The following is a 13,469-nucleotide window of genomic DNA, read 5'->3' on the forward strand; positions in this document are numbered from 1 at the left end:
ATTAGATATGAAGTCCCAAAAAGCCCAGGTGATTAATATTTCTTTGTATTTTAGTTTCTTCTGAATAATAAACATGCTATGGATATCTTGGATTCTAAAATGAACACAATAATATATGGAAAAACAGACATAAATGACTCTAAAGATCTATTCTGAAGAAAACTATGATTCCTAGACAGAAGTCAGCCACAGAAGTTAGTGGTTAATCTCTACATAGAGATAAGCATACATTCTTAGTGGGCTCAATTTTAGAAACAGCAAATTTAAGCAATATAATGATATATTTAATTATAAGGATAAAATCAGGCTTCAGTGCCCTTGTGATGCACTGAATATAGGTGGATTTCTTTGTTTTCATACAGTCTTAGTAATGTTTTAAAATAGGATGCATACACTTCTGATTATTCTTGAACAGTTAAATATTGGATTTCAACTTCTGTATTTTATATTCATTTTTCAGAATCTCCCAGTGATGAAATTTAAATACTAACCAGGGAAATGTCAATAAATACCACATGAAGTTTCAAAATTATCTGTACTTCTGAGAGAATAGATTTTGTTTTTAAATAGAAGAAAAGTGAGAAATTGAGTACCTTCCAGTCCGTTTCTTAGGACCATCTACAACATTTTAGTGATTTCAAGCAAGGTCCCCGTAGGGAAAATAAGGTCTCTTATTTTCTGTCCATCAGAGTTGAGTTTCCTCCCGAGAGTCTTGAACAGTGGCATTGCAGATGCTGTTTTTCCTACTGGGTTCACTGTTTGGCAGGTAGGACAGTGGGTCTGGTCGAATCAAGTATCTACCAGAGGAAAACAAAGCAGGAAGCTGTATTAGTAAACCAAGGTAACCTTAATTCAAAGTGTCACCTGAACTATTCACTTATTATATGTTCTGTGTGTAAATTATCTAAGCTGTTACTTTATACACAACCAACAGAAAGACTCACTGTAATTAGCCTGATATGATTAGATGATAAATGCTAGTGAATAAAGTATTTTGCTCTTTCCAATTATGATGCTTCAATTGGTCAAAGCTCCATAATTTATTTATCCATTCTAATTTCTACCATAAACACTGGCTACTTTCTATTGAGATCTACATCATAACCATCATTAGGTCACTACTTATTACTCATGCACTTATTTTTATGATTCATACAATTAAGAATTTGTTGTAAGTGATTTGAAAAGCATTTCTAATTTACACAGTTAATTCTTGTTATGGAAATATTATGCCTAGATAACATTTGGATTATCTAGAAAATTGTTCATCTGGTCTAAGATCTGGTATTTAAGATAATAATACTGAAGCATAAAAGCCAATTTATATGTCTTTACTTATTCCTTTTGTTTGTTTGTTGATGTCGTTTGGTCTCATAATCTAGTCCTAACTGGCCTGGAACTCTCTATGTAGGCCAGGCTAGTTTCGAAATTGTGGGGATATTCTTGACTCTTTCTGAAACTTTTGAGGTTACATGCAAGAGCCACCATGTGATTCTTAGAAAATCATTCTTAATAAGTTCTAGGAGTAAATAAGAAAATGTTCATTTGACAAACTCAAATGTTCCATTAATATTTGGATTTGTCTGGGGGAGGAGATTCTTCATGCTGTGAAGTTGTATGTGGCATTATTACATTATTACATGCTACCAGTTCAGGGAGCATATGTAAAGAAGAGAAGGAAATTCTAAATAGCCCCTAAACAGAAGAGAACAGGGTAATACTCTATTAAGGGATTTGGGTTTAATCTTTTTAAAAAATAGACTTGAGAAATCAAAAGCAGGAAGACTATGCCAAACTTGCATAGGGAGGGACAGGCACAGAGGAAAGACTGTTCCTGGTATATTTTAACAAAGGAGTTTGACTAAACACGTGGTTAGACCAGGAAGTAGTGGTAGGTAAAGCCATAAAGACAGACAGCACAGAGATAATGAAAACTATTAACTAATGGCTTTCTGGGATAGTCATGTTCCAGGTAAAAATGAAAGTGGAATTACATATAACTATAATAATTTTAGAAGGAAGTGAAAAAAAAAAGAATTGAGAAACTAATTTAAAAATGAGTACCTAACAATGATTGTACTTTTCTTCCTGAAACCTGAATGGAAAAATATTCATATAGTACAGCCCTTAATAAGTATGATGAACGATAACCAAAAGCCCCTCAGTCCAGTTTTTTCAATCAAATAAAAGCTTAAATTGGTGTCCTTGGATCTATTAACAGAATTTCACTGTCTATGCACACTGCTTTCTAATTACTTGAAATTTCAAAAGCATTGTAGATCAATGAAGAAAACTAATAGCACACATTAAGCCGTTTAACGACATTTCATCTAGTGATTTATTGTTTCAGAGTCAAATTAATGTTGCTCTTTCATTTGGAATGAACTTCTAGAAGTGAAATTTTAGAAAAAAAAACACAAAAAGTACAAGTATAATTCATTATCCATTGATATTGTGTCAAACACTGTTTTCCACAATATTATCACTACAAGCCAGAGTTTGACAAGAGCACATTCCTTTGGCTGTCCTTTGATCTGCTATGTGTTGTAATAAGTATGATAATGTGCCATAGCTTGAGTTCTGATAAGTCTTCTGTCAAGGCCACAAATACAATCACAAAAATGTTAGGACCATATTTTCATGGCACTTAAATTGATGTTTTTGCTTAAATTCAATAAAAATAAAAGTGTTCAAAGAGCAGGAAATTTCTTGCAAGCATGCTTGATTTACTGTATGCATTGTAAATAAATGTGGCTCTAGGTTAGAAAGTTTCATAATTCATTTGAAATAATAAACACATATATATGTATATGTATACATATATATATGTATATATACATATATATGATGGAAAAACATGTTCATACACTCAAGAGATTAACATATCAATGTTGAACAGGCAACCATGCACAACTGTTGTGGCAGTCATAAGAAACTTAAAATTCATTATAAAATACAAATAAAGTAAGCCTAACTAAGAAAACCAACAGAACAGTCAGTTATGATTATTTAGAAAAGAATATTCAAGTTAAGATATGAGGTAGATTAGAAATTTCTAAAATTTGTTCTTTAAAAAATGGGTTTCTAGGAAAAAAGATGCGCAAGTACGGATGATAGAGAAGAGTTACTAAATTTTCTTACAGTGGTAATCCAAATGATGTCTTAAAGACAGAGCCACGTGTGTTATAATGTTCTTCCTCAGATTTCTGTCCTCTATAAATTCAACATCATTAGCTATAAGCTCTGACAGGACTGTGGGAACTCTAATAGCTTAAAATTATGCTAACTTGATTACAAAATCTCCTATTTTCTTACAGTAAAATACACTGTATTTGATGTTAGGTTTAACTTAGGAATCTTTTCCAAGTTTGAGATAGGGATAATGGTATTCTTTCTATTATGTTTTTCTAGTAACTTTTTGTGAAATTTTTTTTATCTTACCCTAAAACTGAACACTACCCCACAGTTTGACATCGACTGTTTTTTCTCTCTATACACATCTCTGTATAGAACAGGTTAGTCTTTTAAACTTTAGCATCACATACCCTTATGGATTTTAGACATTTCAGTGAGACCCAAGGTAATAATGTAATCCTAAGCAAAATGAGAAAAAGTAGAACAATTACAAGGCTTACGTCTTGTATAGTAAACTATACTACAGCGCTGTAGAGTAACCGGCACAGGATGGTACTGGCGTATAGACAAGCACATGTATTTAGTCAGCATTCAGTTGGCTGAATTTGCAACAAAGGATCAAGAAATTGAAGAGGAGATAGGATAAACTCCTCAACAAATGGTTTTGTGAAAACTGAACAAAACCTCAAAATTATATCCCTATTTTTTTTAACCATACACAACAATCATTTCCAAACAGGTGAAGAATTTATCTGTAAACTCAACTATAACTCTAGTAGCAGAAAACAGAGGAAGCCTTTTAGGACACCAGTCTTGACAAATATTTAGAATTAGCATCCAAGGGAAATGGCAATAGCTTTTGCTGTTTTGACCACCACTGAGGCCTCCTTCTTCAATAACTTCTAGAAAAGTAATTCATGCCTGGCTCTAAAGTTTTTGTTTCATTATGCTCTTTTGGGAGCATTATTGTTGCTCAGCTTAACTAGATAGAAAGACTGTTACTGAAGATACCATACACTTTGCTTTAACATACCCAGTTTTGGACCCCATATGCTACAACACCAGCGTACCAGGCAAGCTGTGCTCCTGGTACAAAAGTGGCACTTGGGAGGCAGAGGCAGGTGGATTTCTATGAGTTCGAGGCCATCCTGGTCTACAGAGTGAGTTCCAGGACAGCCAAAGGCTACACAGAGAAACCCTGTCTTGAAAAAACCTAAATAAATAAATAAGTAAAAAAAAAATAAAGCTGGTCAAATATTGGGGAGATTTTCGGTGTTAGGTGAGAACTGAGTGATATAATGTTTCACACAAAATGGTCATGTTTTGAAACTGCCTTCTAAATATTTATGTTTATATCCACATAGTTTTGTTGCTGTTGACCACGGTCAAAGAGTTTCTGTTTTTTTCAGCAGGCAGAAGTCAAGGGAGTTATGTCACAGCCCAGAGACCTCACCAATAGCTGAAGAACTATTGGCAGTTGATAGCTGCTGGGCTACTGAGAGCCACTTGTCTTTGGGAACGCAGCCAGTAGTACGTTGTCTATGGACTACTGGATGGTACGTACTACTGGATGGTCCCACAACCATATGCATATACTAAACTCTAATTAGACTTGGAGCTAAAAGTGTAATAATAAAAGAGAACACTTGTTTGGTTAGTGTTACCCCAAGGTATTTTATGTCATTTGTGGCTATTGTAAAGGGTGATGTATCTCTGATTTCCTTCTCAGCTTCTTTGTCCATTGTATATAGGAGGGCTACTGATTTTTTTGAGTTGATCTTGTATCCTGCTATGTTGCTGAAGGTGTTTATAAGCTGTATCAGTTCCTTGGTGGAATCTTTGGGGTCACTCAAGTATACTATCATGTCATCTGCAAATAGGGAAAGCTCGACTTCTTCCTTTCCAATTTGTATCCCCTTAATCTCCTTATGTTGTCTTATTGCTCTGGCTAGAACTTCAAGTACTATATTGAATAAGTATGGGGAGAGTGGACAGCCTTGCCTCGTTCCTGATTTTAGTGGGATTGCTTTGAGTTTCTCTCCATTTAATTTGATGTTGGCTGTTGGCTTGCTGGAAATTGCCTTTATTATGTTTAGGTATGTTCCCTGTATTCCTGATCGCTCCCAAGGTTGGATAAAGCACAGGGACAAATAGCCAAATGAATGGAAACACATGAACTATGAACCAATGGCTGAGGGGTCCCCAACTGGATCAGGCCCTCTGAATGGATGAGACAGTTGATTGGCTTGATCTGTTTGGGAGGCATCCAGGCAGTGGGACCGGGTCCTGTGCTCATTGCATGAGTTGGCTGTTTGAAACCTCGGGCCTATGCAGGGTCGCTTGGCTCGGCCTGGGAGGAGGGGACTGGACCTACCTGGACTGAGTCTACCAGGTTGATCTCAGTCTGCGGGGGAGGCTTTGCCCTGGAGGAGGTGGGAATAGGGGGTGGGCTGGGGGGAAGGTGAGGGAGGCGGGAGTGGGGAGAACAAGGGAATCCGTGGCTGATATGTAGAACTGAACTGTATTGCAAAAAAAAAAAAAAAAAAAAAAAAGAACACAAAGGCAGAAAAGATTCAGGTTGGATGGTTCTAAGAGGAGTTGGAGGGTGGTAGTAGGAAGGATATGATGACTATTCATTGTATTTTAAATTTTGAAGAATGATATAAAATTATTTAAAAATATTATAGAAGGCTATTACAGACCAAAACAACAAATGTTGACTAAGATGTTGTTACACTATCTACTAGAGAGGAAATCTTATGCAACAGGTTTATTGAACAGTTTAGTTTATCCTCAAAATGATAAAGATAATATCACCATGTACCCATCAATTTTACTGGCAAGTATATCCTTAAGAGAAGTGAAAACATGCATCTATTAAAAGGTCATAATACCGTATCCCAAGAGTCAAAAATCAGAAACCAATGTTAAAGAACAATGATGCAACAATAAAATGGGGCCTATCTGCATTAAATAATATTTTGAAATTAAAACATTATGGTACTGCCACATGATTGATCCTTTATTATATTTTTCTCAAAGAAAAATAAAATAACAAAAGGATAAATACTCTGTGATATTATTTACTTGCAAATTTACTAGTAAAAGAAAACCTGTAATGATAGAATGCAGGCTAATGAGTAAGCACAAAAGTAAGGGTAGGGAGATAGACGATGGAGATGGATGGCTTAACCCATCTGTGACGCAGGACTTCTTTAGCGAGGGATGAAATGTTCCAAACTTGAATCAAGACTATTTCTCCATTGCCATGGGAAATACTTAAAGATGGTAACTTCTATAGTTAAAGGTATAAATTGTATGCTTATTTTATTCCAGTAAAATTATTTAAATGTGTCTTCTATTATACTACAAAGACATACAGCATAATGAAATTGATTCTTACAGGATAACAGAACCCAAAACACACAACAAGAAAAAGAAAAGTTGGCAAATGGCATTATACCAAGGCCAAAAGCTTGGCCAGCCAAAGAATGATCAACAAAGTGCAAACCACAAAGTGGGAGACAGTTTCTGAAAGATTCATTCAATAAGTGATATGATATCTAGAATACATGGGGAGTTCAACCAATTTAACAACAGCAAAATCCCCAAAGTATTAATGCAATTAAAAGTCCACAAATGACCTGAAAGAACAGTTCTCATAGAAATTACTGAAAAGAGCCGGGCGGTGGTGGCGCACGCCTTTAATCCCAGCACTCGGGAGGCAGAGCCAGGCGGATCTCTGTGAGTTCAAGGCCAGCCTGGTCTACAAAGTGAGTTCCAGGAAAGGCGCAAAAGCTATGCAGAGAAACCCTGTCTCGAAAAACCAAAAAAAAAAAAAAAAAAAAAGAAATTACTGAAAAGAACAAAAAAATTATAACACCATTCAATCATTAGATGAATACAAATCAAAACCAAGTGATTATTGTCTCACATCTTTTAGAATGGCTATTATACAAAAGATCAGAGATCAAATATTGCTGGAGATGTAGAAAAAGAGAAATATTCATTTACTATTGATGCAATTTTAAATAGTTTAGCCATAATTAAAACAATACAGAAATTATTTTATAGAACTAGAAAGCAAAGCAATGTGATCTAGCAATCTACTACTAGGTATATAAAGAAAATTAAGTAAATAACTCAATAAGACTTATCATTATACCATGAATTAAATTGAGCTAACTGACATTTACAGGACATTTACTCCAGCAACTGCTGAATATACATTCTTCTCAACATATAGAAACTTCCCCAAGAGAGACTGTACTTTAGAAGACAAAACAAGTGTAAAAGCAGTAAAAATTACTGCTGTTTCTGGCAGTAACTGTGGTTCTGCAGTTACCGGCCCACTTCTCTGGTAGTGGCACTGATTCTCTGGTAATGGCATGTGGAACTTTTATGTTCTGTTTGTTCTGCTTTCTGTTCTTGACACCAAATATAGTTTTTAAGTAAATCTCTCTCATTCTATTTGTCAAAAAGACTCAGGAGTCAAAGGCTGGGAAGGAAACCTGCTAGCTCAGAGCCATTTAGGAGCAACAAGCTGAGCCTCCCTCTTTGCAGGCATCACAGAAAGACCTCCACTCTCAAAGTCCCTTCCTACTACTTCCTGTGCATCTCTCTATCCATCTTCCAGACTCCCTCTGACTCTCTTTGATTACTTTCTGTCAGGTAATTGGTAGCTCTGCCTCCTGAGCAAAGGTTGATTTTACTTAATTAACTTAAATGCAAACTCGGGGTTCACAGTGTGATCGAATATCATACAACAATATTTCTCTTATCTGATCAGAACTACCCACACTTTCATGTTTGTTGAAATATTACTAATAACAAAGGCTTCCATCTAATAATGTTATATTCTTTGAAGCCATGTGGATGAAACTAGAGAACAATGTAAAAGGATTTAGACATAGAAAGATAAGCCCCATGTGTTCTCATTTATATGTTTACACAAAAATGTTAATTTCTGAGATATAAAGAGTAGAGTGTTAGCTATTAGATCAGTAGGAAGTGTGGAGAATGGGGTACAAGGAAAAATGGTTAATTGGTAAATGAATACAGTGGATATAAGAGCTTTTAAAATATGGTAAATGAATACAGTTGGATAGAAGTAACTTTTAAAATGTTATGGCATAGTAAAGTAGCAATTCATTGTATACTTCAAAATACTTAGAGGAAGAGAATTTGGATAGTCTCAACACAAATGATAAATGTCAAAGACATAACAAGTCAATTACATTCTGTGAATGTCAATTTCAATTGTCAACCAGATAGATCTACAATCAACTGACAGATGGTATCTGGGCTTTTCTACTGGGGATTATGTTGACTAGGTCTACTGAGGTTGGAAGATCTATTCCCTGTGATAGAATCCTAAACATATAAAAAGGAAAAAGTGGGGTGAACACAAGCATTCCTCGCTTTGTGCTGCTCAATCCGTAGGCAATGACAAGTTATTCAAGCTCCTGCCTCTTCTATTTCCCAGCCACAGTGGATGGTAACTGAATGGTAACCACCATCTTTGAGTCTCCAAGCAGACCCAGAATAAGACCAATCATGACCTGAAGAGCAGATTTTCATAAGAATTTCTTTTCTATGCTCACACTATCAACTGTAAAAGTTTCATTTCTAAACTATTGACACTTTCTTTCTCAGGTGTGGATAGGCAACCTATAATAAAGTCATATTTGAACCTTTTACTTTGTTACCTAAGTCCCTTCTCAGAGTCAAATCTAATTTGATTTCCATTGTTATATTGACCCACTGTTTCCTAAAATACTTCATGTCTTCCCTATGCAGAACATTTTCTTTTATCATTATTCCAGTTCTGGAATGCGCCCTCCACCACATTCAACAAAACAAATCCTATTTAAATTTCAAAAGGTAGGTGATATCTCCCACCATTTTTGGTATTAATTCCACTTCAAAGTAATATCTTTCTTCTTGAAATTAATGAAGCACCACCTAATGTAATCAAAGATTAAATTCCTTATATGGCATAAGTCATTGTGAATTCTTTCCATTTTCTTGTGATCAACTATAATTTTAAATCAACTATAATTAAGTATAAGCACGTAGAAGTAAAGGAAACTGTCACATTAACTTCTGTATCTCATTTTTAGGATAATGTCATTACTATTGTACACATACACTCCATCCTTTTAGGGCAGTAGTTCTCAACCTGTGGATTGTAACCCCTTTGGGGGGTCGCATATAAGATATTTACATTATGATTCATAACAGTAGCAAAATTACAGTTATGAAGTAGCAATAAAATAAATTTTATGGTTGGGGGGTCACCACAACATGAGGAACTGTATTAAAGGGTTGCAGCATTAGGAAGGGTGAGAACCATTTTAGTGAATGTGGTTCTTCTTTCTAGCCCTTTCCTAACATATTCCACGGTATTTTAATTTTGCTTATGGATATTTGAAGATCTTTAGATCCATATACATTGGTTACTTCACTTTTTCTTTGACCTGCTCTCCATAGAGTAAGATTTTCTCTTGCTTTGAAAGTGTGTATTTGCCCACAGAATAGAGAATGTCTGCTGCTATTTCCTCACTTAACAAGCCTTCTTTTCAACAATTCTACATTTTAAAGTACTACATGGAGAACCAGAGGGATGCATATACTTGCCAAAAATAGCTTTTCCCAAGCATGCTCATCACACAAACAAATAAGAGACTATAATGGTAAATAAAATAGAAGGTAGATTAGTAATGTATATATCCCTAATCTGCTATATGAAGTCAACTTACACAACATCATTCAGCTCAAGCCTGGTATCTGGAGATGGATTGATCAGGATGTAGGACAGTGTGCTTTGATGATCATTCATTTCATCTGCAAGATAAACAAATGTTGTCTGTTATGGTTCACACAAAATTACAGAAATCTCTGTACTCGTGTTTAAATCATGTAGTTGTCAATGATTTAACATTGACTTGATGTAGTTGCTTTTGGTTCTGTTTTGTTTTTAATGGATGGAAGTTTGGTTCCTACATTTCTGTCATCTGAAATATCTTCAAAGTACCTACTTTTTGTTTCAGTAGATGATAAAAATAAAGTATCTAATTCTGTTCAGTGTAACCATAGTTACGTTCTCTCCTGAAAGTCATTACAATTAAAAAGTTTTTCTACTAAAGAAATGGTTATGAGATATTTACTTGATTCATTTCCCTTTGTAATAATTAAAGATAATTAGAAGCAAACGTTGTCATCACAGAGAACATTGATACAGGAAACTCCTGAAAAATAATCTATTCATATGTATTTAGAAGGTATTAGAGAATCATGTTAAACTATGCACAGTTTTCATATGCATGTCTTCATGGCACAATTTGTTTCTTCTTTAAAAATACAAATAATCCTTTGTAAAAGAATTTAACCTTACTTTTCAAGGAGACTTACACTGGCAAATACTTTTCTTCTCATCGGCCATGTTGGGAAGTGCTGGTACCGTGAGGACATTGAAGTTAAGGTCCTCAGAGCACTGGGCTATGTCCTGAGTTAGTTCTTAAAAGATCAAGTTGTTTCAAAAGAGCAAGTCTTCAATCTCTGCCCTACATAAGTTGGCTTTATACCTCACTCTGTAAGTTTCTATTTTATCTTCACACCTGATCTGAAGTGATACTGACAAGGGGCCACCACAAAACACCGTAACTGAACCTGTATTAGGATCCTTACCTCCAGTAATATGACTTAATAAAGTTCATTCCTTTAAAAGTACCCAACTTCGAGTATCACATATAGCAATCAGAAACTCACCGATACAAAACAGCATAAAAATAATCACAATTTAAAAATCACAATTTTTAAAATGTGAAAAACTTTGTAGGTCTTGATATTTTGCATTCTAAGAGCATTCTAAGTTGCGAAGACAAAGCACGTGGACATGTACTTCAATGACTACTCTTCTTTCCAAGGATAAAGTCTGTTGTTATATTTGAAACCACAACAAACGGCATGAAGTTTTAGTGTTTTTCAGACACTGCGCTTGTAAATAAGCAGAGTTTTTTTTTTTTTTTTTTTTTTTTTTTGAGACAGGGTTTCTCTGTGTAGTTTTGTGCCTTTCCTGGAACTCACTTGGTAGCCCGGACTGGCCTTGAACTCACAGAGATCTGCCTGCCTCTGCCTCCCAAGTGCTGGGATTAAAGGCATGTGCCACCACCGCCCGGCATTAAGCATAGTTCTTGAAGGCAATACTGTATTATTAAGTTTAAAGAAAAGTTAAAATTGCTTCTTACCAGAGGAAGTTCCTCAATATCTAAATATTTCATTAAAGTTCATGTCAGGCCAACATAGCTGAACCTAATAAACAATTTGCTGTACTGAAATGCTATTCTCACAAAATAATGTTATTTATTACATTCATTTCAGTAGGAAAAAAATGCCCTCCTAATGTCATAATATATTCTGCTTTAGTTCAATTGATTTGCAAGTCAACTTTAATGCCTGTAACAAAGTTAGTATCTCACAGGACAGACAAATTACAGAATAGGTGAGCCTATCAAAAGTTTACCACTAAAAATGTCAGGATTGCCAGGAAATAAACAAAGAATGCCCAAGGATGTGTAAACCACAGCTAACATCTAACAAACAAACTGCTTAGCACAAGTATGGCCTAAAGATTGCATGTGGAACACTGAAATAATCTGGGAAACCCTGAAAAATTATTTGAAAGTCAAATGCAGCTGGGAATCCAGTATGTTTATTTGCTAAGTCTGGGAATCATAATGAGGGATGTATGGCTAAATCAACAGGCTGGAGTTTGAAATCCCAATTTATTATAAAAATGATACTCCAAAAATAGTTACAAATCAAACATAAATCATATTATACTGACATGAGTTTATCAAGATCATATATCTCTATGAAAAATAAGTTTGATTCATATGCTCTTCTCTGAAAAAATTCTTTTTGTGTGAATTATAATAACTTCTTTTCAAAGGAACTCAAATTGATGGTGTGCTCTGGACCCTAAACCATAATTAACAAACACTCTAAGAGGCAATAGGTACACTAGAAAGATCTCCATACCATTTGGGTGTGAGCAACTCAGTTTCTAAAATAAACCACAATGTTGCTGAGCTGCGATATGAAGAAGCTAATCTTACCAGACCACCACTTGCTCAGTGGAGATATACAGCTGCACTCTGACGATTAACAGAGAACTCTCATATTGCTTTTATATACAAGCCAAGGGGCAGTGGTGATCTCATTTGTTTGTCCAATGCTTTCTAGATAATTATGAGCTTTTCTAATGGTAGATGCAATTATTTTGTCAGTACTTTGGTTTGCCCTGTTAGCCTATTTTAACACATCAAACTGATTGCATTTATTGTGTAACTGGCTCTAAGAAGGATATCAAACATGTTGATAATATACTCAGTGATTTCACAAGTTTTAAATCAAGGCATGGATGAGGTCACAGTTGGGAGCAGCAATTCCAGTTTCTTTCTTTACTCTTCAATGTCTAGTCCTCGTGGAAGAGGAATGCCATCCTTTTGATTTAGGTTAAAAGTGGTTGTTGAGTTCAAAACTGTTCTTTCAAGTCTGCCTTGCAATAGAGCTCAGTTGGACCACAGCTTGTCTGTCACATGTTGTCTGAAGGCCTACAGTTACCTCTTTCTCTTTGTGATTTTGCATTTGAGAATTAATAAGCATGTTTTTAAGTCTATTGTAGACACACTTCAAAGCAATATTTACCATTTGTTTTATTGGTCATACACTACTGTTTTAATCTCAACTAGTCATTCTCTGAGGTTGTATTTTGTTTATTTCTCAATTCTATAAAGGTGAATATAGCAGGTTTGATGGATTTTTAAGAGCTTAAAATAATTATTAACCCTGGTAGACATGCATATATATGGTTGTGCCAATAACAGAATACAATACTTACTAATAAAATGGATTTGCTTTATATCTGTTTGTATGAATCAGAGAATTAAGATTCTATTTCCTAGCATCAGAAATGTACTAAGAATCTTCTGTGAATATACTGTGTCCAGACAGCTAAACTCTGACCTTAGGTAACTGAAAAAATACCATATAGTTAAAATTACTGCTCTTGAAATTGTTGCACACACAGTGGAAAAATCAGGCGACTCAGCAAATGGTGCTGACAAAATGAGATATGCACCCTCAGAACAGTGAATTTAGATTCATGTCTTTCTTCCTACATAAAGCTCAGTTCAAAAGGGACCAAACACTTCCATTTAAAACATGAAATGTTGGAACTTCTGGAGCAAAGCGGAGGGGATCCACTTCGGGATTGAAGTGTGCAAAAGAGCTTCCTAACAGGGCTTCATTGGGGGTAGGAAATCGGTGAA

The 13,469-nt window shown here is 35.2% G+C and overlaps 1 protein-coding gene across 5 annotated transcripts in view; it reads right to left on the bottom strand.

Annotated features, from left to right (window-relative positions):
- Positions 1 to 262: 262 nt before the first annotated feature.
- Positions 263 to 13,469, bottom strand: part of Kcnt2 (potassium sodium-activated channel subfamily T member 2) — a 258,356-nt gene continuing 245,149 nt past the window's right edge. For all 5 annotated transcript variants that reach the window (XM_059280315.1, XM_059280313.1, XM_059280314.1 and 2 more), the window contains 2 exons: positions 9,897 to 9,981; positions 263 to 797 (listed from right to left, as the gene is read on the bottom strand). In XM_059280315.1, the coding sequence (XP_059136298.1) occupies positions 686 to 797; positions 9,897 to 9,981 (197 nt within the window). In that variant the 3' untranslated portion in view covers positions 263 to 685. The remainder of the gene's footprint in view (positions 798 to 9,896; positions 9,982 to 13,469) is intronic.

This window comes from Peromyscus eremicus, chromosome 15 (assembly GCF_949786415.1).
Source record: "Peromyscus eremicus chromosome 15, PerEre_H2_v1, whole genome shotgun sequence".
In the NCBI taxonomy this organism is placed as follows: domain Eukaryota; kingdom Metazoa; phylum Chordata; class Mammalia; order Rodentia; family Cricetidae; genus Peromyscus; species Peromyscus eremicus.